This window comes from Spermophilus citellus, assembly GCF_964194105.1.
Source record: "Spermophilus citellus genome assembly, chromosome: 7".
Lineage (NCBI taxonomy): Eukaryota > Metazoa > Chordata > Mammalia > Rodentia > Sciuridae > Spermophilus > Spermophilus citellus.
The window spans coordinates 52,840,379-52,865,363 of NC_138188.1; the positions used below are offsets into that span (position 1 = coordinate 52,840,379).

Sequence of the window (24,985 nt, forward strand, 5' to 3'; positions counted from 1 at the left end):
GAGATGGTAGGGCACATCTAAAAACCACAATATCATGGTTCTTCTTTCCCCCTGTCTTCTTATCTAGTCTTCCACATGCACATGTTTTTAAAGAGTGTGATTATAGCATACTTAAACTTGGTGGCCTTCTATGGACAACAGCATAGCATGAGCATTTAATCATTCTGCTAAACATGGTCTGGAGTGACCACCTTGGATGGTGCCTCTAATTCATCCACTAGCTCGCACAACACAGGTACCTCAGAGGACACCGAGGTTATTTCCAATATTCCCATACTACAAATAATACCACAAAGAATACATTCCTTATAGAGGAATTTCTGATCATTTCCAAGGATGAATGTGCAGAAATGGCCTTGATGAGTCAAAAAATAAAAGCACTATCTAAAGTTGCATAAGTGGTTTTCAAATCTAAATTAAAACAATCAGATATATTTAGATAAACATAAGATGTGACTCAATCAAAAAGAATATTGAGTCTTTTATTCAACTGGTATTAAGGCAAGATTTATTTTATAAATCAGGCAAGTTTATCAAGATCAATAGAAAATGGATAAAAGGTTGCTTTTCAAGTAAAAAAATCAGCATTCCAATAAAGATATTCTCTAAAAATATTTAAGTTCTAAAACATCTATGAAATAATTATACACTTTTAAGAAGTTAATTAAAAAAACAGAAAGGAATAAATCTCTTTTTGTTAAATAAATGGCAGTGATACAGTAGAAATAAGATAGTTCTGAGTCTAAGATTGTGGGTTCCAATTCTGCCACTTTGCCAGCTATGGAATCTTCAAAATGAGAACACTATTAAGCCCAATTTTAAAAGGTCATGAACACTGTAGGAGATAATGCATTCATAGCTTATAACATGCCACACAAGTCCTATGATGACAGACAATTCTGTTATTTGATCTCTTTTTTTAAGTATGACAAACATGTTTCCAAATGGTCAAAATAATAATAGGTTTTATAAGGAGTATTCTCCTTATTCTGCAAGTGAGGTGCTGGAGTCTAAGGAAACTAATTCTGCAAGTGAGGTGCTGGAGTCTAAGGAAACTAGTGTCAATGTCTGAGTTAATGGACTGACATCTGCATGTTTTTTTTTTCTTTCTTTCCAGAAGAGATACCTTTGAAGCAACAGTCTTTGTGTTCATCGTATTTGTGTAATTGACTCAGCAGCCATTTTTTGAAGAATAACATCCCAAAATAGGAACAGAGACCTAATTATAACAGAGACAGAGACTCAGTCTATTTTAATATTTGGGGCAGTCAGTTTTAAACTAAATGACCAATATTAGGGACTTACTGAAAGACATACACATACATGTTCAGCAGGAGGCACCGTGGCCTTCATTTCCAATTAAGCTTGAGCTAACATGACACTTTAAAAAGTAATACTGGGAGAAAAGTAATAATGACAACCAGTTATTTTATCAGTGAGTTTAAACTCTAGTTCAAAAACATTTTTTTTGTGCTTTCAATTTAGAAATGATTAAAATCTCCATGTTCTAAACTTCTGGTGATCAGTGGAAGTGACTTCATTTAATTTACTATATAATAAGGTTTTTATGGATCCAAAGACATGATGCTAGCTTTGGTCAGTTATTCCATAATTGCACAAATCTGATCAATGTTCTCCTCGTTAAAAAGGAAGAAAAGGACACCTGCTTTAACTGTCTCTGTTTCTGTTAAGATCAAAGGGAAGTTTTCTTTGAAATCTAAAGTGGACCCTATAATTATCATTTATGCCAGAGAACACAGAAACACAGCATACTTCTATATAGTATAATTTATATTTTACATATATATGTGTATATGTGTGTGTATATATGTATGTATATGTGTGTGTGTGTGTATATATATGTATGTATGTATGTGTATATGTGTGTGTGTGTGTGTGTGTGTGTGTGTGTGTATATATATATGATGGGAATTTGTCATTTGGCTTCATGAAAATAATCAAACGTTAATATGTAGGGATGACCAACAAAAGAATCACTAAACCTACTTTGCAGGGGTCCAGTTATTCCTGGGTGAAGGGAGAAGCCTGCAAACCCACCGGGATAGGAAAAGAAACCAACCTTCACCAGATGCCTGAACGCTCACCTGCATGGCTGCTTTTACTGTGCTTTCTAGATTGATTCCTGTGCACAAAACTTGTACGATTTCTCAGTCATTTTCTTGAGAAATTAAAGTATTACATAAGCAGTAGCCAAACGTTCTCTACAGAAATAGAAAAGCAAAGTAACCCTGCCAATAAGCCTCTCGTGTATCACTGAAAGCTTCTGCTTTTCTAATCTTCTCTGAGTAGAAACTCTTACACCTAATCATGCTAAATCCACTAAACTCATGTAAGCTCCGACCTCTCTTCAGCTCTGTGAGGTGAATACTGTCCCCTTACGCTCAGCCCACAGAGGAGCATTTCAGACTCTTCTGGCCACGCACATGCACGGTGGCAGCACACGGCAGCCAGAGGTCTGAGTCGGAGCTGCGTCACCATCACCCAGTAGAGAAAGGCAGCAACACGAGGGTGATTTTATTTACAAGGAAACTTCAGCTGAAAATAGGAGAAACCAAGAGGTTTGCCTGCCTCACCTGGAACAGCTATGTTCTCATGAAGACCCCTGAAGTGAAAAGGAAGCAACTGACCCCAGAGCCACCTAACGTCTTCCTAAGCACCCTGGGTTGGTTCGACCACTGCTGTGTGACATCAACTACTCTGATAAGCATCACTGTCTACCTAAAGGCTTCATTAGCTGGGGATTCCATTCGGAGCAGTTTAGCACTCTGCAGATGTTTTCTGTCTGGATGAGGCGGACTTTTCAACCGAGTCACAATGACTGTACGTGAAATAAACAATGAAAAGCTGAGGCACAGGTAATCAGCGCTGGCCCCTCTAGAGTGAGCCTGCAGCAGACATCAGCTGACCTGTGGGAACAAACAGCCTAAGCCTCAGGACAGACCTACTAGGAAGTCCTCAGAGGAGGCCCTGTGACTCTGGCAATCACTCTAAGTGGTTCCAATCTCAGTGGGCCTGAAGCTACTGCACTGCATCTAGGAGCAGGAGCGAGACTCCTGTCTTGTAGCTGGTTGCTCAGAATGTAAACGTGACCCCAGGGGTACCTGAGCACATGTTAAAAATTTCTCTTCAAGTTAAAATTTCATGTTTTGTGGACCCAATGGGATCACACTAAGCTCTAAACAGGGCATGTTTTTTTTTGGTTTTTTTTTTTTTTTTTTTTTTTTTTTTGGTACTGGGGTGGAACTCAGGGGCATTCAACTACTAAGCCATATCATCAGCCCTATTTTGTATTTTATTTAGAGACAGGGTCTCCATGAGTTGCTTAGGGCCTTGTTAAGTTGCTGAGGCTGGCTTTGAACTCGTGATCCTCCTGCTTCAACCTCCTGAGCTGCTGGGATTACAGGGTGTACTACCATGCCCAGCAGGACGTGGATCTTCCTAGGATGGACTGAAGGGCTGACGGGCTGAAGGACTCCTTCATTCTTTCACATAACCAGTGACTGGACAGCAGTGTAGAGCTGGCACGGTTCTCCCGTGGCCCTTTCCTGAAGACTGGTCAGGGAGATCAGTGGGGGCTTCCCAGGTGTTCCTCAGGTGCTTCTACCTGAAGGAAGCTCAGCCGTTCTCCACTGGATGCTCAGCAGTAATTCATTCATTATCCTTTTGTACCCAAACTTACTATGCTTCTCAAAAGCAAGTCAAACAGTGATTTCCCTCAGTACCAGCTCTTTGCTAAGAAGCATGGTAGGACATAAAGACCCAGACTTTTCTAGTAGCTACACACCTTAGTGATTTCCTAAAATAATCACTGAAATAAAACTTGCTAGGAAGGTCACAAAATGGAATTTTAAAAGTCACATTGGTGATTGGTATTTACCATCTTCAGAGAAAACCACAAAGTCTTAGGTTGGGAATACGAGAAATGCATGAAGACAGTCTTTAAAAATAATAAAGAAAAAAGGAAGATAGATGAGTGGATAAACAGACAGACAGATGGCCTGATCAAGCCATGCATGTGATATGTGTGTGTACACTTTCAAGTAAACGTTCCAAAACATTATGGCTGGTGCTAAAAGCAAGAAAAGGGGCCTCAATATCCACAGAATGTTGTAAGTGGAGATTATTGGGTGCAACCCCCTCATTTTACATGTTTGAAATGTGAATCTTGGAGTTTTGAGAATCTCTGACCAAGCCCATCTAATTAACAACACCAGAACATTAATGCTCAGCTGTCAGTTTTCCAATTTAAGAATTTTTTTTTGTAGCATGGCATAGGGTCCTGTAAACATGTCAATTCTTCTAAGCAAATCCAAAGAATCAGAAGTTTTTAAGATTTCTTCACTGTGTAATAATTGTGTAATAAAAAGATAAAATAGAGTAGTAAGAATTAGGTAATATACCAAATGACTTAGGCTAGTCTCACCTCAGACGAAACACGAAGTTTAAAATACATATTTTTTTTTTAATTTTTATTGGTTGTTCACAACATTATGGGTTTCAACTCCAAATAACCAAATACACGGCCATTAGTGAACCACTCACTGTGTGCCCTCCCGGCTGGCCCTTCCTGCGCCCTCCCCCAAGCAGTGTCTTTAGCATGCAGGAGACTGTCCACAACAATGCGGCACAGCTCAGAGGACTCTCCTCTGTCACACTCAGCACTCCAGCAGATGGAGACTGGGACACCGACTCTGATCCTGCTGACCAAGCAGCACAGGACGCTGCTCTACCATCAAGCATTGGGGTACGTGGCCCTCAGGCAAAAGAGAGCGACAGCTGATGGGGCAGAAGACACGACCACAGCAAAAGAAAGAGACAAAGCACACAGGTGATATCCACAGAAAACACGACCCAAAGACCAGTCTGCTTCCAATTAAACACCACCAAATGCAGCCGAAGGCCAACGACCTCAAATGGAGGGAGGGTTAGTTTTGGAAGCATTCTGACCACACAACTCAGCCTTTTGCTGTCTCCATTCTCTCAGTTTTTTAAATATCATCACAGATTAATAATTAATTCATCCATGTTTGGCTCAAACTGCTTATGTCCTCCCATTAATCAATTAACAATCGTGAGTTAAGAACCCACAGTTTGCTTTAGAAAGGTCAGGTGAAACACAACTGCTTCAAATAGTGAGCACCCAGTGATCTGAAATATTTAAAATTCATTACGTTCTGACCTAACTCATTTGCAAACAGAATTAGTTAATGAATGAGCAAGTACAACCGTGAATGACAACCCACCTAAAAGTCCAGGTGCATCTCTCTAGCAAGGACAAGTTAGTGCACCTCTCTTCCCCTCACTTCCTTGTAAAATGAAGGTCATGACATCCTCCTAAGATTTTTTTGAGGTGTGAATGTCTGGTATATGGCTGCAAATGTGCTGAAAACCGAGACCCTCTTTAACAAAGGAGACAAGAGTCAGTCAGTAGGACTCTGGTGCTTACTAAGTAAGCTCCTGCAAACTGACAGATCACTTTCGACTGACAGCCTTCCTCTGCTGCTGCCTCAGCAGTTCACACACGCAGGACTTCTCCGCCCAGGTACTGCCTCAACAGAGAAGGAAGAAGAGGTGGTTCAGGGCCAAGTCTGTACCTTTCATGAATACTACCAGTTCCCCCATATCTGTAGTCTTCCAGATCCATTAATCCAGCCAAGCTGAAACTCTGAGCAACCCCTTCAAAGTATTATAACTTTAATTTCTTTCTCATGTATCAACAGCAAAGTACATGCACCTGATCATCCTTGACAGGAAGACTGAGAGCACCAAGCAATTTCCTATGAAAAATACTTTTAGAAGAGTACATTTCACAAAGGTGCTCTGGGATTTCAACCAAAATATTGTACAGCTTATGAAGAAACTTGCAATAATAAATTTTATAATGTTTAATACACAGTAACTAATGCCTGTTACCTCTTCATGAGAACTGAATTTTAGCGGACTAATACAATTTGCTATTTTTGATGGCTGTGTCAATAAACAGCACTCCTACAATCCCAGTGGCTTAGGAAGTTGAGGCAGGAGGATAGTGAATCCAAAGCCAGCCTCAGGGCTGGGGATATGGCTCACTGGCTGAGTGCCTCTGAGTTCAATCCCAGGTACTCTCCTGCCCCCCCCCCAAAAAAAAAAGAAAGAAAGAAAGAAAAAGAAATACTTGCTCAGCACCAGATGTCTTTCTAACTCTTTGAGGCAAATGTCATTATCACTAACATTTTAAAGAGAAGGAAACTGAGGCACAGTGGAGTAACAGGCAGCTCCAGAGCTCAGGCTCTCTGCTATTATACTGGGGGATGCTGTGGTTTCTATAAACACTGCCTTCATCAAATAAAGCACACCTATTTTCTTCTAAAATGCTACAAACACTAAACCAAATGTTGATTCTGATTTTTTTTTTTTAATTTTGGCCATGGACACAGTTTGAGCAGTAGAATGAAAAACACAAAGACGCAGACACCACATTCCTACCTCCAGTCTGTCCGTGCGCATCAGTTTTTGGGCAGCGGCAGCGGCAGCCGCAGGCACCGGCACTCCGGGATTCCCTGTAACCAACATGGGTGCCGTGGGCAAGATCTCTGCTGGAACCAGGCTGGGGGAGACAGGTCCCAGGTAGGGATTAAAGGCTGCTGATGCATTGGTGGCTAAGCTCGGTGCAACTGAAAACATTGGCTGAAAAGTAAAACAGAAATCCAAGTTCAACATGCATGAACAACAGTTCACAGCTGCTGTCTTTCATCTTATCCATCCGTCCACCCATCCATATTCCATTCCTCTTTCTTCCCTCCTTCCCTTTAATCATGTGTTTATTTACTCTCATTTAGGAGAACAATACTTTGTTAAATAAATATTCATCAAATTAATATTTTTCCCCTAAAATATAATAGGTAAAGTCCATTAAGTCCTCCACAGGGATTTTGAAGTCTGAGGTCCATAGTACTTGGGATTTCCTTTAAGTAATAGATTGTTCAATGAAGAAACTTCCTGTGGCCTCTTATCTACATTGTTGTTCTGATTTAATCCTAGAAACCTGTGTAAGACACAGACTTCACAATTGCCATGTTAGATGAGCCTGACAGACCTGTTTACAAGTGCCAACAGGTTTCAAGTGCCCTATTATCTGGCATAAACACAGCAGAAGTCCTGGGGGTGAGAGTCTCACAGCCAATGTAAATTGTAAATGAGTCCCTGGGCTATGTGAAAGGCAGGCACTGAGGAGCTTGCCCTTCACAGCAGAGGAGAAGGTGTGTGGACATTCACTTGATGTGGGTGTTTCTGAGGTCACTGCAAATGTTCTGCCAGCCTGTCACATCCTTGTGAGACATTCAACAATGAATTTATCTCACCAGGGAGGAAGAAAGTCTGAAATGTGAGGTCTGACAGAGAATACTTCTAAAGAAGTGCTACAGAATGGTTCAAGGAAATCCATACAGCAACCAAGAACAGGTACAACTTCTATCATCATGTGAGACTTGTTTCCATCTGTTGATATGCAGATTTGCCTTATCAAATACATTTGTTCTTGCACAGAACTGAACCATTTACCTAAGGTCTAGTTTAACCATTTGCACTTTATTGATGATACACTTTCAGTAGTTCCAATTCTTTAAGTTTAATGCTCTATATAATTATGTTTGTCTCTGAAACACAAAAACTCATGGACAAAATGGATCCTGTTGTTTAAGGTAATTTTTAGTGATTCATTTTCTTTACCTGATGAAAAGAAATAGTATCACAGTACTTTCTTGGAATGAAAGTGGCATTAGGTGATATTAGATTACATCTGAATGTAGCTAATTCTTCCTTCTGGTAAGAGTAAGAAGTTCCATGATGCCACAGTACATGAAGAGAGTTTTGGATTAAAGCTTTGTGCAGTATATAGTATGGAATTACAAAAGTAATTCTTATAGCACAGAAGAAACTGGTTAGAAAATAAAACATCCTTTTTCTAGTCTGGCTGTCAATCATCCCATATGCAGAACAGTAAAACAGAATTCCTGCGCTCCCTTTCTCTAGGTCAGTGGTTCTCAACCAGGGATGATACTTCTCGGGGGATGCTCGTCAACACCTGGAGATACCCTGGGTGGCAGCAGCACTCTGGCACTTGATGGCTGGATCCATATATTACTTTTCTAATACATACCCACACTGCACAAGGCTCAAACTCAAAGCTCCCTGGACACTCACTGTGCCCTGGCATCGTCCCAAGTCCAAAGCTCCCTGGACACTCCCTGTGCCCTGGCATCAGCCCATGTGTTTTCCTATCAGGAGGGAGAAGTGGCTGCCTTCACCTGCAGAGGCACAGTGCTAGCACACTGCGGGGCTCCTGAGGCCCCAGGACAATCCCCACAGCAGCACCATCCAGCCCAAGCCACCTATGTAGGACTGAGGCTACCAGGGCACCCACTGTTCTCCTGGCCTCAAAAACTGCTTTGGGAAGAATCTTCGCAGTTAGTATACACATTTTTAACAAAAAAATGTGAAACAGACTATTCAATACACAGTTTGATTCACTGGGGAGAAAAAACAACACACTACAGATTCCATTGCTACTACTGAGCTGACGTACTTAGGCCTCCAAACATGGTGGTGTGACTGGCATGGCTAGATGATCTGCCAGGTGATGCCTGATGCCTAGGCAACACCTGCAATTCCAGCCCCACCCCTGCCCGGAGAAGCTCCCCTCAGACTACAGTAAACTGTATCACAGACAACCAGCGGCCTGTCAGGGAGGGGCCAGGCAGTCTCCATCCATCAGCACCTGCCTGAGCTGCAGCTGGTTTAATGCTGCTCCACTGTCCCCTGCTACACAGGCAGCCCTAGACTAGGATGGGGCCGTGTGGTGACTTCATGTTGAACCTGAATTTCTGTTTAAGAACATTCGTGTGAAATGTGCACTGCTACCCACTGTTAGATGCAGTGCGTGAAAACCCAGCCAGACCAGCACTCTAATTTCTTACTAGATGTTTCAGAATTGTAAGAAACAGCACAGAAAAAGAAGAGCTGAGAATAGGAGGAAGAAGGTACTTAGTATTATTCCACTCTGCATCCGGCTGCTATGAATGACTGTGTGTTTACAGACAGTATATTTTGAATGTTTATTCCAGGGAGTTATTGAGAAGTTTATGTCACTGCCCACAATCTAGTATAATTACTTAAAGCAAAAAGTTTGGGGGAAAGGAAAAAAGCACCCTTATTTTAACCTAATGCCAGAGGGCCAATAAAACCCAGCTTTGTTAAATCTCGTTAAAATCCACAAACACACACAACACAGCTACTGCACATTACAGATAATAATTTTATTATATGAGTATTGATCCCATTAACTGGCAACAATCTCATGTCTGAATTGTTTCTCCAGATTGTTACGTGAACTGATTTCCTGAATTAATTCAGCAGAACAAATTCAAATCTGAAGTTTTTAAGGGCACGGTCCCCAAGTAAAGTCTGTAGCCGCTTTAAAAACTAGAAATATCAACTCTTCAGCAAGCACTATCTCCAATGGCTCCCTCTCAGGTTATGTAGAGCTAGTTAATGAAGACAACTGGTAACAACAGCTCTGCATTTTGGAATCTGATTCCAAAAGCTGCCATAAACAAAAAAGCACCACATTCCTTCCATTCTTTTCAATTTCTGCAAATTTGCTACACAGCTTTGGTTACATGGAACATGGAGTCGTCCCAGAGCACCTGGTAGAGTCCAGCCATGGCCAAGCCTTGGAAGATGCCCTCCCGGGTGCGGGAAGGCCCTGGACTGCTGGGCTGTGCCCCTCTGCCTCTGCCAGGCTCTGCCCCTATTCCGCGAGCTCTCCTACAGAGCTGCAGGCTCCGGGAACATCAAGTGGCACCCAATTTTCTCTAAAGCGCCCACAGGATAACACAGAACTGTGTAATTGGTATATTTGATACCAACGACACCCCTGTGATAATGATTCACAGTTATCTTCGTTCCCAGAAGGCACCGGAAAGTGGCTTGTGACTGCCTTTTCCCTGGGAACACCCTCAGCAGAGAGAAACAAACTGCAAATTTACTAATTTGGGTGCCACTTATGGGTTAATCACTTTTTGTTTTAAATTAGATATTATATTTCCATTAAGGCAGTCGGGCTCTGTTATAAATAAAAATGTTATTCAGCTTCACATTATAAAACCTAGTTAACTACGCAAACATGATTATTAGTATAAATTCCCTATTCGTCCTGTGCCAGCATTGGCTAAGTGCTTTACCTGTGGTACTGTATTTAATCCTCATTACCCAGATCTCTGGCAAGTTTCTTTTCCTTTTTGTTTTTCCATTTATTTATTTAGGATGGGGGTGGAGTTGCAGGAGGGGACTGTTCAATTCTCAGCTAAATCCCCAGAATGCAGAACAATGCCAGGCATATTGTAGGGACTTAATGGAAATTTGTTGAATGAACACTTGACTGAATGGATGAGTGAGTGAATTACAGCACGGTCAGGTGGGTACTTACTCACTTTGTAGATAAAAAGCTCACAAAGATCATGTGCCAAGGGTTACAAATGAATGGCTGGAAGGCCTACAAGTTGGAGAGGGGTGTGTCTGATTCCAATAGTTCTGGAATCCAGGTTCTCACATAATGGACCAGGTCCCCTTTAACCACCTGAGGACTGCTGATCTGTGAAAGCCCAGGACACTGCTCCTCTGAATTCCTGACAAAATGTACTAGGGAAGAAGTATTTTTTGAAAGCTCCTAGGTGACTACAAGTCCATGCACCGTGTGGTTTTTCCACAGAAACAGTTCACTTTTCTGCTTCTCCTGAGGTCTCCCAGGAGACACATTCTCTTAGGGTTCTCCTCTTTTGAGCATGTTTTTTTTTTTTTCTACACATTGAATGCTACCACTTCCCAGCCCACCTGGTTAATTCTGAATCATGCTTCAAGAACCAGAACTCTTCTTCTTGAAGTTTCTCTGATCTGATTCCTATCCTCTGTTCTCCACACACACTTTGTGCAGTGTGTGTGTGTGTGTATGTATTTATTCATGCTTATATATATGTATTTATATATATTAATGTGAGTGTATATATGCACATGAATAAATACATATCCGTATCTGCTCTAACCGGCATTTCCACAAGACCTCTACAATTATTGCTAATGAGTATTTGAGTGGATTTGCTAAATGCTTTTCCTTGCCACAGAAATTAACTAGCAAATGCATTAAATATTTTTAAGAACAGACACCCAAATGTCAAAAAATGAAGAGATTTAATTAATATTTCCTCTCTTCACATCAAAATTTTTTTAATATTTATTTTTTAGTTGTAGTTGGACACAATACCTTTATTTCACTCATTTATTTTTATACGGTGCTGAGGATCGAACCCAGGGTCTTGCACGTGTGAGGCGAGCCCTCTACTGCTGAGCTACAACCTCAGCCCTTCACCTCAAAATTTAATGGTTAGTCCATGGTGATTTGGAAATTTAATGTGTTTTGCAATTTTTTTTTTTATTAAACTGCCCAAGTTTTGGTAGCTACTATACTGTAATGCTGAAGCTATGATAAGGATTGTTTATTTAAAAACACTATGTGAAACAACATTTGTTTGAAAATATTGCTTGAAATTAGTAATAAAATGAAAAGATTACAAGTAACATATCATCAGCATTACTTGAGACTTATGGAACACAAATCTTACAAGTCAGGTTTTTCTAGATTGTGTGTGTGTGTGTATGTGTGTGTGTGTGTAAGAGAAAGAGATTGAGGCATCATCCTGTGCCCACAGCTATCGTGAGTAAACCATTATTTTGAATATAAACGGCACTCAAAGCTAATGGGAGGAATCAACAAATCCACACTGCAAATTCTCCTCTTCCAAGAAGACAGCCTGGGACTGGAGTGGAGCTGTCAACAGGCCGGAACCCGCCTCTGGCCAGCTGGGCCTACACAGAAAGGATGAGATGTGTGTGATTCTCAGGGTCACTCTGCCTCTCAGGCCAGTTTTACTGAGACCCTTTAAATAAAGCAGGCTCACTTCAGCCCCCTATCCACAGGCACATGCTGACCAAAGGCTGGTTCCCACATTGGCACTGCTCTTGGGCTGCCCAAGGGCTGCTGGCCCGGACTGAGGCAGGTGGACAGGCACCACCTGAAGGCAGCTGAGACGGAAACTCTTCTCAGAAACTCCCAGGGACAAAGAGGCTTCCTCTCAATCCCCGGAGCACCAGCTGGAGAGTAAAGCAGGAAAAAACAGTTCAAGAACTCTGAAAGTTCCTCTAGATGTGACAAATGGCCACTTCAAAGTGCTCTGCAAATGCCAGCAATGGCAGAGTCGAGGTGACAGGAGCCAAAGACGCTCCTGAAACTGAAGCCAAAGCCGGTGACTGGGATTCTATCTTCGAAGCATCTCAACTTCATGACATGCACAGGGACTTCTGTATGAGTTCCGTGTCTCATGGAAGCCAGGTCTCTGCACTTGGGGACAGCTGCCAGCAGAATTACAGGGGCCACAGCTAAGCTCTGGGTGCCCAATAAGGGCAGAGGCTGCTAACAGTGAGCTCCTCATTGTGAAGGCTTCCACAGACCTCAGTGAGGGCCACACAGAGAGCGTAGAAGGAGCTGCACCTCCCCTGAGGCCCTCTGGATGGGCCGGGGGACCCATGCTCTCCAGGGTGTGATCCACAGTGTGGGCTGGTGGCCAAACCATGCTGCAGTTTCTTATTTGATGACTTTGCACCTGACAGTGTGCAACAAAGTCATACTAGAAAAAAGGAACACTGAGAAAGCAGAAATTTCATTATTTTTTATTTGATAACTAAATGTTAGAGCTCTTCTATTTATTTTCAAAGATTATAGGATAAAAAGAAAAAGAAGTGAACTTTTACATTTTTATTAAGAATTTACGAATGCCAATAGAATTAACGCCAATACTTCTATAATTCATTATTAACTTTTAGGAAGTAGACAGATAAATTCTACTGGTCATTTTCAACTACATTATTCCTCATCTTATGAAATGGGAATAACTGTGTTTGAGGTCTGAGAGTGCCAGGACCTTAGAGGTAATAGATTTCAAATTTTTCTCTCTATTTGGGAAAAGGTCAGAGAGCTTAAATGAGTTGCCCAGGACCCAGAGATGTTTGGCCACCTGACCCAATACGGGGTTCCGTACATGAACACCGGAGCCCAAACAGGCTGGATTAAAGTCTGAACCTTTCTACTCACTAGCTGTGAGGCTAAGCAAATTACTTAACCTCTCTGAACTTTTGGTTCTTTATCTCTTATGCTGAGGTAATATGACCTGTTTCATAAGATAGAAGATAGAACGTAATATACAAAAAGTGCTGAGTACAGTGAATGCCCCTCAAGTATTGTCTCAAAAATGCCAGTCCTCTCTCTGATTCTCGGTGTGGTGCATTTCTTCAACCTAATAAAGGCTATGAAGGCAGGACCCTGTCCTACAGATCCCTGTCTAACTGAATTAGTCCAGGCCAGGCTCTGAAAATGGACAGCGCCAGTCTCTCAGGCTTCCACGCGGGGTGAGCAGCCACTCCACCTGGTCTGTGGGGGCCTCCGTGACGGGGCTGCTGCTCTGCTGGTGACTTAGGCGCCTCTGGTCTCCGGGGCAGGAGAACTGCCAGGAACCCCTGCCCGTGATTTCTGATGTCGGTGGTACTCCTTCCTCCACCTGCCCTTTTGTTCGTCAAGTGATTATTGATCTGACTCCACAAGGTGCCAGCCACCATTACAGCTGCTTGAGAATTTTACTTTAGACCATGCACCCCAGCCCTGCTCCTTCCTGCTCCTCCAGCTAACCTGTCTGGCCACAGAGCCAAGGCACTGTCAATGACCTGTCTAAAAACCTTGTCAAAAAACCTGGCACTGCTGGCAGGTGCCTTATGTGGTGGATCTTCTTCACAGGGCCACCTCCTGGTTGGGTCCAAGTTATAGCCACGTCTTCAAGACTCCACCTGACCAGGGCTGCTCCCTTGAGTAGCAGCCCTTCTCATGTGGCCAGCAGGCGGCTCCTGGCTCTGCTGGAGTCCCTATTCCTGGGCCACATTAAGTCCCAGCCAGCAGCTGCTCACAACCGTCCCTTTCATTCCTGAGCCTGCCTCTCATCATCCTCATCATCGCAGGGCTGGCCTCAAAAACAAAAGGGCAGTCTCAGGTGGAGTTCTGAGAGAAACTTTCCTGGACTGAAGGTTTCTCTGAAGCCACTAAAACCCCCAATGCTTCAGAATTGAAAAATTAAAATGATTCCTATACTTACTATGAAAATCTCACTCTGTATGCCGAATACTTTAAGGCTCTGATCCCAGGATGCCTTTAGCAGAGGGGTAACTCCATATTCAAGTAGTCACATGAGGGGAAATTAACACAGAGCCGGAATGTGCTCCAGACTAACACAGCAATGACATCATCAAAGCAGAGAATTTTCTTACAAAAGCAGCAAAAAGTGGGGCGAGTGTTCAGATGGGTTCTGAAATCTGTGACTGAGCGGTTTTATAAACAACACATGTGTTACTAGCATTTCAAGAGCAGAACGTCATTTATAATTTGCACTAGGATCTTGTGTGTGCGATAACCCTGGAATGACCTTGAGAGTCAGAACTCAGGGGCTGGGTCAGGAGATGGGCCCAACTTCACACTGAGGAACTCAAGGCTGTGACTCTCGGGTCCTCCTCAATCAGGGAACCTCACCTGCTGATCTAAGGGGCTCCCTGGGTGGAGAGAGGCCAAACCTGGCAGTAAGTATGCTTTAAATGTTTAACTGGAACCAAGTGTCTCACGTCAAGGAGAGATCTTATATCAACTAAGGAAGGAGCCATCCAGATCTTTGAAACTGAATCTGAGGGCCAAGGGAAAGAGAGATTTTTGCCCTATATTGTTTTGTTAGAAAGAATGATAATAGATAAACTTTTAACCAAATAGAAATATTCCTGCTATCCCAATTCAGACATGAAAAATTAGCAGATGTCACAAAAAATAAACTTAAGATACTACATTTTTTTGGTGCTGGGGTTGTGGCTCAGCAGTAGAGCACTCACCTCGCATGTGCGGGGCCCTGGGTTCGATCCTCAGCACCATGTAAAAATAAATAAAATAAAGGTATTGTGTCCAACTACAACTAAAAAATACATATTAAAAAAAGATACTACATTTTTAACTGAGTCCCCAATAATGAGAAAAAATAGATCAGGTTAAGACAGATACAGAAATAATTACAATAATTCTCTCACCTCAACTGTATAGTACTGACAACCGTATCACTGAACATGTAATATGGAGGTCCCTCCCACCTCAAATAGACCACCTCCTCTTTTTTGGAATAACTGTTGCTTTAAGCTCTAAGAGAGAATACCAGTTACATTGAGTTCAGGTATTATAATAATGCATCTGGAAAAAAAAATAGTTAGCAGTTTTCCGATAAAGATGCCAGAAAAATGGGGGTCTTTACATTCCTATGACCCCATAATAATTCAGATGCAATAATTTAGGTCATAATTTAGATGCAATAGTATATATATATATATATATTTTTTCCCTAATCGCTATAGATTTCATCATATATTTAAAAATAAAACTACTATATCACAATTAACATAAAATAGCTTATCAACCTAATATCAATTATGATGTAAAGAAGATTATTAGAGACACTTATCACCCACATAATCATAAAAATCCAAATGGTTTAACAGATATATGTGTGTTCAGAAGCAGAATTGCACACATCTACTGCTTGATAGACACTGAACATCTAGGGACACCCAAGGTTTATCAATTTCATTCTTTTTTAACAACCCTTGGAGTTTCTGCCTCCCTTGATGAGGCTTCCAAGTCTGATGATCACCACTAGTCAGAAGCTGCTTAGCATTTGTGACTATGAAATCATTTCAATTTAAGTTTTAAAAGAAAGAGACCTACAATGCTAGGTGGCACATGCCTGTCATCCCAGCAGCTCGGGAGGCTGAGGCAGGAGGATCACAAGTTCAAAGTCAGCCTCAGCAATTCAGGGAGGCCCTAAGCAACTTACTGTCTAAATAAAATGTCAAAAGGGCTAGAGCTATGCTCAGTGGTCAAGTGCCCCTGGGTTTATAGTGTGAAAACTGATCCAGGAATAACTGATACTTATTCACTAGAAAATACCAGCAGCTGATAACTAAACTGTGTTGAGACCATCTACTGCAGCCCCTTCTCCCTAAGCTAAGTGCTGCGCCTACAGCTGGAGAGCAGGCTGGAGGGCTTACCACGGGCTGCAGGGGGGTGCCGGGCATCATGGCGTTGGCTAGTTGCATCTGCTGGGCCAGCATGGCCATGTTCTTCTGTTGAATCAAGTTATTGCGCCCATTGATCTCCAACTGTGTTTTTAAGTGTGGGGGTGGGTGAAGATACTTGCAGTTCTCCCTGGAGCAACGACCCTACAAAGACAAAAGCAAAATTCCATCTTAAGAAAGAATCAGTGAACTGTAAACAGTAATAACCATGTAAATCAAGCCCTGAATCCACCAAGGTTTTCTCCATCAAGTCCCATCCTTTTGCTGCAACTTCAGGGTTCATAACAACTTCACCAAACAAAAGAGTAAGACATTTGAAGAAGTTCAAACACTTAAAAAATTTCCCTTATTTTAATAATTTTAGTGTAAATGTTTATAGATTCAAGTTTAAAAACAAACTTCCAAGGTAATAATATTAAAACACAGACTGTCAAATAAAGTACATTAGCTCCTGCCATAATATCTTCTTGGTTCACTTCAATAAATCTGAACAAACCTGGAGTTTTATCACCTACTTTTACTTATGCTGCATTTTTAAGAAATGTGCTTAAGCAGACTGCATCCTCATCCTTTACCATTACCCCTAACACCACTGAGTCCTACTGAGCCAGGCACAAGGAAGTTTACAGATGAAAATTCCCATGTGTTCCCAGTGCCCAGAGGGAATGAGGTATAGGGAAACACTAGTACAAAATGTAGTTTTTAACCTTTCAAAGATAAATCTAGTCCCCACCAATAAAAACTATTAAAGCACTAAGAAGAATTTGTGCCCTCTGAATAACTGATCATGACAATGAAGAAAGAAATAATTTACTATAAAATAAGAAATATAAGTAGACTTTTTCTTTGGAATATTTTTCATTAAAATATTAGCTGTGTAACATGCAACATCAAGTGTGTTACAGTGACTTCTTTCAAGACACTGTCAAGTCATATGGATAATAACAGACCTCATCAACTTCTTTTACCAATAAATCTAATTAGAACTCTGCACAAAAAATATATTAAGCAATTAACCAACTTGTGGAGCTTTCTTCGATTTTTCAACAAATCAATTTATCTTAATTTGTCATTATATTGTAAAGCAATTGAGAAAACGAATGTTCACGTGTAAGATTGAACTCGTCACACTTCTATATGAATACTGTTGCTGCTTTTTTAAAAAGAAGTATCCGTGCAGTATTAATGTCATGGGAGACTATGTTCTAACGAGCTTTATGGCACACTTGAAATCAGGAGGTAGTAGAGGACAGGGAGGACCTGAGATAGATGCCCAGCTTTTGCCCAGAAGCTGCACTGACAGTGTAAGAAGCTGACCACTTTAAACCCCAGGCTTTGTAACCAGGAGCTGCTGCAGAATCTATCTCACTCCTGCTGCAACTTTGACCACATATCAAACAAACAAAAAACGTTGGCAGGAAGGTAATATTTATAGCCTCTCCTGATATGATCACAAATAAACCAATGTTTACATAAATATGACTTTTTCCATGTACAATGCCCATGCTTGTTATATGTTGAGCTCACAGGCACATTATTACAAGCTTACAAGCACCTCAGTGCAAATCAACCACAAAATAACTTAGAATCACAAGATAAACCACAGGGCAGGGCTGGCCAAAACAAACACGCTCATGAATGACACATGGTCCAATTTCAGGGATCCCCGGTCAAGGCCTCCCAGGGGAAACCTGCCATTTCAGCACAAAGAACAAACTCTGGTCCTCAGTATCTCCACATCATACGTCTCACTGAACTGGATTTATGTGAGTGCAGATAAGCAGGCTTATATCCACCGAAAGGATTAAACTGAATTCACTGGGTCAGTTTCTGGAGTTCCATAAATAGTAAGCGACGGCCCTGGGCCTTGAGCCAGGCCTTGCCAGAACTAAGAGTGGCTGCCCAAAGCACTTCATTCCAGCACCTTCCTTCAACACAGACCACCCAGCCCCTCCCACCTGGACACCACCTGGAGGGCAATCATGGAAAGGAATCAGGAGTGTTTGCCAGGTATCCTGTACTAGTACATCTCAGGGCTTCTGACAGAAGCTCACATCTCTGGCTTTGCTGTGTATTTACTATATCTACTGAGGGCAGAAAAAGCACCATTTGACTACATTTCTTCCTTATGCTGCTCAGGTGGATGTTACTACATTAGGGCTCACTTTTGAAAAACCTTGTCGTAAAAATCAACAAAGCCAATTTGGTAAAAATGTGTGCAGATTGCTCCACCTCTCCCCATCCATGGCCACAGGTCTACAGGCCCAGGGATCTACATTTGAGCAAGTGTTACAGGTGATTCTGGTACAGGGAAAACACTGCAAAACAGGACCGTGCATTGCCACACTTATTGACAACATGGAAAAAAGTCACATAGTAACATTCGTCATTCCTACTTGGCTATGGCTCTCAGCATTTGTTAGCAATATTGGATAAACTGCTTCTTAGGAACTTCAACACTGGTTTAATGCTGATTGCGCTGCTGAATAATTTTGGTTTCACAAATAGGAAGGTTGAGAATGCATTCGAATAAACATCCTTGTGTTAGAGGACTGCTTAAACCCAGAGATGGCCACCACCAGCACACCTTGGAACCCGGAGGGTCCACACACATTGCTGAGTTCCCAGCACCATGTCTCCATAAGCTTCTGCAGAATGGATGCATATCTCTTTCTTATTAGATGCTCAAAGATGGATCCTGTTTAACTCTGTAACAGAGACCTCTGTTAAGATATTATTCTATAATTAACATACAATCTACTATTTGTTAAAATAGAACACAAACTAAATTTAATATCAAATCTTGGTTCTGGATTATGACTAATGATGCTTTACTCAGAAACCAGGCATTTAAATGAAAAATAAAGCTTGCCACAAAAAAAGAAAGAAAGGGTGAGAAAAGGAGTTTTGTAGTGGAGCCGGGAGGAAGGAGACCTGCATGCACCTGTGCTGTGTGTGTGGCATCTTAAGATTGATACACTGACAATAGATTCTGAGAGTCAAAAACAAATTAACTGTCTAGAGTTCATGTACTCAAATTTTCATATAGAAGCTGCTACACTAAACCATCCAGAGATTTCACCTTCACATACATTAAACTTGGCTGTTAGCATTAAGTTAAAAATAGAAAAAGTTTTCATTCTTTTTTCAGAGGTGCCTGTAGAGGCACCCACTACGTAACTGTATAAAGCCTGGCTCAAACAGCAACCTTGCTACTTTCTGTGTGGCCCCATGTAGGGGGAGTGAGGTTCTTGGTGTGGCCACACCTTTTCTGTAGAACAGTGATGACTGCATCCTTCGCACTGGTGACATGTGAGTTTGAGCAAGGGCAAGGGGCACAGGCATATCAGTCAATAACTGCTCGTTATTTTCCTCTTTCCTTACATGCACAAGTTAAGAACAAGCAGCAGTTGCTCAGCTTAGCACCATATCTGTTAAAGGCACTAAAAATAACACAGGTAGTGACATCCAGTAACAATGCATGTCAATCATCAATAATGTAATACAAAGTTGGTCCTTAATCATCATTCTGTATTTGACACATCCAGCGAGGAAAATGTCATTCTAGTACATTTCTCACAGTGTTGTATTTCTGTGCTTTGGTTGTGTTGACTGCATTGCGGTCTTATTTTCAGAGAGCTGTACAACTGCCCAGCAGGCCCACTAGAATGCCCATGCCCACGGTTCCTTAGGCAGCACTCAGGGACCTGTTTAGAGGAGGACCACGAAAGATTCCAAAGACACCACTGTAGCACACATACTATGTATTCTGAACTGCTGCATTCTACCACACACTGAGTCTACTTTTCACAGAGTCTATTTTTTCTAATATTTTTCTACATCTTTAAAGTAAAATTAACCTGTCCAAAAAGGTAAATTTCCTGCTGTAGTCATAAAGTCTGCATGAGACTAATAATAGTGATTTGAAAGATCAAGCCCTTGATTTCTGACATTAAATATTGTTCAACTATGAACTGAAGGTTATCATTTGTGATCATAAATAAGGGAAGATATATGTTTAGATTAATCAATCCTCAAAATGAATTAATAAAGCATATTTTTTGAAAAATTGTAAATATGTGTATATATGGTAATTTACATAAAATTGGGTGTATGTGATATATTCAGTAAAAGAGAAATTACAGAATATGGTGCAATAAGCCAGAACAAGAGTAAAACTGAATGAAGCTACAGGTGGCAATTTAGAGAACTGAGAAAACGATTTCCTAGCTAAAATAGTAACTACTGACTCAGTTGGATGAACTTAGTAAAGCGAAAAAAAATATTCTGATTTTCCATTTTTAATTTTACTTCTCCCACCTAAACTAAAGGAGTCTTGGAATGTGTGCAGTCGTGGTCTACAGAGGCCTACAACCCGGCTGGGACTGCCAGGAGGATTCAGATCACCAGGGCATCTGAGCACACTCTGGAAATCAAGGGGCAAGGAATGTGGGGGGCACCAATTTAGAAGTCTTTTACAGCTTTCCTGGCAACACTGGTTCCTCGTGAGGCTCTTCAAACTAGAACCATTCCTGTCACTTGTTAAAGCCAATATTTCCTTTGGGACAGCTGAGGTATGCAAATGTTTTTGAAGCACTTTCTGGAGACAGTCACTGCTCAGATCTCAGTCAGGAATTAGCTAGGAAATTTGGTAACTGTCTATTGAAAATTCTCACCATTTTTTTTTTCCCAGATAAGATGCTTTCTTATGGCTTACAATACTGTTTAAGTTTTTTATTCTAATGCTATTCTATTAGGTATATGTATATATTATCATGTGATATTAACATACCATGATTATTTTTAAATCACTGTATCTATCTAGTGATAGGAAATTCATAGAAGTCTATAAGGTGATTTACTTTAAGAAAAAAAAATTGTACTTTATACACCCCAAAACATTCAAACAAACATAAATAAAAGACTTATTTTGTTCTCACTTAGGTGGATATGAGTTTTAATGACCTCTAGGAACCACAATCTATTGGCTTTTGCAAGTATAAAAAATAAAAATAAATTACTGAATAACTCAGAATACACTGCACTCTTAACTGCTTATTTCCTTACAACTCACTCACTTCCATGATGAACTTGTATCAGCTACAAGATCACACATCCTGAAAAGTGTTTGTTTCCTCAGGCTCATCAGCACTACTGACATCTGGGGCCAGATTTTTTTTTTTTGCGGGGGGGGGGGGGATAAAAAAATCACTTTTGTGTCATTTTTGTCACAGGAGCTGTCCTATGCACTGCTGATGCCCAGCATCACCCCAGGCCTCCGCCACTAGATGCCCTTAGTGCCCCCATGCCCAGTTTGGGCGAGGGCCACATGACAACATACCACAGACCGGGTGACTTCAGTCATGGAAATTATTTCTCATGATTTTGAGCTACAAGTCCAAGATGGAGATCTACTCAGTTCAGTTTCTATTAGTGCTCTCTTCAGGGTCACTTTCATTGGGTGTCCCTACATGGCCTTTCTTCAGCATGCATGAGATGAGACAGAGCAGGCAAGTGAGCCCCAAGCTCTGGTGTTCCTTGGAAGGATGCGACTCCTATCAGGGGAGTCACCCCATTGCTTCCTTCAGTCTTAGCTATTTCCTTCGGGGCCCCATCTCTAAATACACACGTGGACTTAGGTCTCCAACATGTTAATTTTACGGGGTCACAAACATTCAATTTACAACAAGGATGAAAAGCAGCTGATGAACAGTTACTATATATAGATTTAAATACGTTCACACTTAAATGGTAGGGTCTTTTATTCTGGAGACTTCCTCAAACATGAGAGAACACATCTGTCCTCGAAAGTCTGAATGAAAAGGAGCCTGTGGTTGGCCAATTGGTCTTTCCAATTTTGTCAAATCACAGATGCCACTTGTAAGGCTCTCAAGGTCTGAGTATGTGAGTGTCCATGTGTATTTTTCTTGCATTTACAAGGAAAACAAATAAAGATTGTAGTATATCATAGAGTAAATAGTTGAATTTTAAAATCCTATTCATGTCTCTGTTTCCATTTGTTAACTGGAACACTAGAGGTGCTGACTGATCCCCCTCAACCCCCCACCCCTGGCTTTTTTAAGGGAAAATGACAGATTTTGGCTTGCACTTCTCTACAGAAAGTCTTTCCAGGATAAATAAAAAACTAAAATATGTATAAGAGGCTACCAGAAAAAAAGATTAATCAAATGGACTTAGAAGTCAGAAAATAAAAGGTTTCTGACCACTAACTAGAATTCTAGTACATGCACTGCATAAAGTTGTTGCTGTTAGGTTGCATGTAAGTGGATATCGTGGCCATATTTGTGCATACACACATGCCTGTGTAGCCATCCAAACAGTGCACCCATTTCTAAGAGCAGGACACATATTACACACACAGTGCTTATGCTCCAAACTCAAGAAACCTAGGATACATGACTTAAAATCTGTGCTTTGTGTTTTACTTGAAAAAACTCTTACAAACTTTAGAATGCTCTAGAATAAAACCTAAAGGGATGCCAAACTATCATCTGGAGGAAAATTCTAAAGCAGTCAAAACAGAGACACATTTTCTTTTTCTTCTAGAAAGCCTCTGTGGATTTCACTGTTTTGATATTATTGTCTGTTTCATTTCACAAACAATACAGTATGCCACCGAGTGGCCCTGCACAGTGCCTACTGTGCATAGACAGGTACGAGGCATGGACTGCAGCACAGCCCACTGGGTCTACCACAGGTGGTACACGGGACAGTACCTACAAAGTAGTCACATACTAACCCCAATGCTATGTTCACTTTGTATGCCCAAATCTTCACGAGGCTTTAGCCCAGGTAAGTGAGATTTTTCTATTACACCATTTCCTATCTTTACTATCTTAGCTCCTTGTCTTTATTTCATAGGTCTGTCATCTGCAAAGGCAGGAAACCACCCCTGCAGCAAGCATGTCCTGTTTTAGCACCCCACATCTTTCAGAGGACAGCAGGACCAAGCGGGTGTGCAGAGGGTCAGTTCTCCCCATTTTTGCCAGGCTGGTAATCCCCAGTCCTGTACAGGGAGCTTGAGAAAGACAGCAGTCCCAGGCGGCACTGTGAGCTTTGCCTTCCAGATGCAGCGACAGTCTCTTCCCCAAGTCCAGGTAACACACACCTGGCGACTGCCCCGGGAATGGGGAGATTCCAGCAGGTGTGCAGCTTTCCACAGGTAGTTCACTGCGGGCACAGAGTGGGCTTTCAAGGAAAGCAGGACAGAAGGCTAACTCAGAGCCTTCCCTTTCCTGATCCCGTAAGTTCCCCTTCATACACACATGTCCCTAGAGCCACAGGCACACACTGGCTTAGTGCTACTGAGGCCAGTAAAGGTGACATGCTTACATGGCCTATCGGGTTTGAACGTGTCACTGGGGCCTGGAAGACTGTGAGAACTGGCTCCATCTAACAGCCAGTACACCTTTCCCCACCAACCTCCAACCTGATCTCACAGGAGAGGTTTGGGGTGGACCTTGCCAGCTATTTAAAGAGCCCTTCCCAGGGTGCCTCAGCTGTTCTAGGCACTATTCTACAGAACATTCCTAAGATTGATGGTGAGGATTCTTGGATATTAAAACCAATGGTGACATTTACAACATCCCAAAATACCCTCGCTGCTGACGCAATGTCAAGGCAATCTAACTCAAACGCTGGGATACTATGACTTTTTTCCCAGAGAACTTCGGAGCTTTAATTGCACAACTCCCATTAATCATCTTGAAAATGGCGCAGCTGAAACCCACACATCCACCTAAGCCTCACGGAACGCAGGGGCTGGGCTGGCTGCCACCAAGGAGGGGGAGACTGAGGAGGGGGAGATCGTGGAAGAGGACACGCAGCCCTCCCGGGAGGCCACACTCACAGCACTCAGGCAGAAGGGTGCTGTGGGGGCAGGACCCTCACCTCCGCAGGGCCTGGGAGAATGGCTTGGAGCTGCTGAAAAGGGACACTGTCAGAAAAAGCAACCTGGTGTTTTTCTTATGCCCATGGTCTCTCTCCAGAGGGCCCTAAAAATGAGCATGCAGATGTCACCAAGGCTAATGCTATGAAGGGCAGTACTGGCACCTACTGTCGGCCCCTATTCCACAGTCGGCTCCGGCCCCGAAGATGATCTGGCCAACATCCCTGCACCAAATCAGTCTCATGACCTTGTGAAAGTCCAGTGACATTTGTTAGGTGCCAGCATCATTAAGCAGTCCAACAGTTGTTGGCTGCTTTATAGCATCATAAAATTGAAAATGCCAGATCACTGTGTTTCTTTCTCTTTTTTTTCCAATTGCTTCATTAGTTATTTATGTTTTTGATAGAGCAACTGTCAGACTTAGAAGCTGTTTGTAGCTCAAACATTTCTCAAGTTTTAGGACTCCCAAATCAGACACTCTTCAATCTTGGCTAATAATTAAAACCTCTAACATTTACATGATAAAATTGCAGGGTCTATTTTAGTGTCTGATTTTCAATTGAGAAATTAAAAAAAAATGTTTTAGAAACAGCACCCAATAGTTCCTCTTACCATCACAGGTGGATAGGGCCTGACTTTCTCTATATACTCCCAGGGCTCTCCTGAGGATAAGGAGGAGGGAATTTCTTGAGTCAAACGCATACAATGTTCCCTTAAAACAATGTCTTTGAAGACGTGTTTAGACTGTCCTTATTGACCTGTGTCAGTTCCCAGTTCATCGTTAAAGCAGAACCTCTCCATCTCTGAATCTCTCCCCCT

The 24,985-nt window shown here is 41.8% G+C and overlaps 1 protein-coding gene across 31 annotated transcripts in view; it reads right to left on the reverse strand.

Moving 5' to 3' along the window:
- Positions 1–24,985, reverse strand: part of MBNL1 (muscleblind like splicing regulator 1) — a 161,036-nt gene that overhangs the window by 21,464 nt on the left and 114,587 nt on the right. For 30 of the 31 annotated variants that reach the window (XR_014023083.1, XR_014023084.1, XM_081302312.1 and 27 more), the window contains 2 exons: positions 16,231–16,401; positions 6,487–6,687 (listed from right to left, as the gene is read on the reverse strand). Coding sequence is in view for 29 of the 31 variants with exons in the window: in XM_081302306.1 (XP_081158432.1) it covers positions 6,487–6,687; positions 16,231–16,401 (372 nt within the window). In the remaining 2 variants the exon portion in view is untranslated. Of the gene's footprint in view, positions 1–6,486; positions 6,688–16,230; positions 16,402–18,844; positions 18,865–24,985 lie in introns of those variants that run through there. The other variant, XM_081302298.1, reaches the window with a different exon arrangement.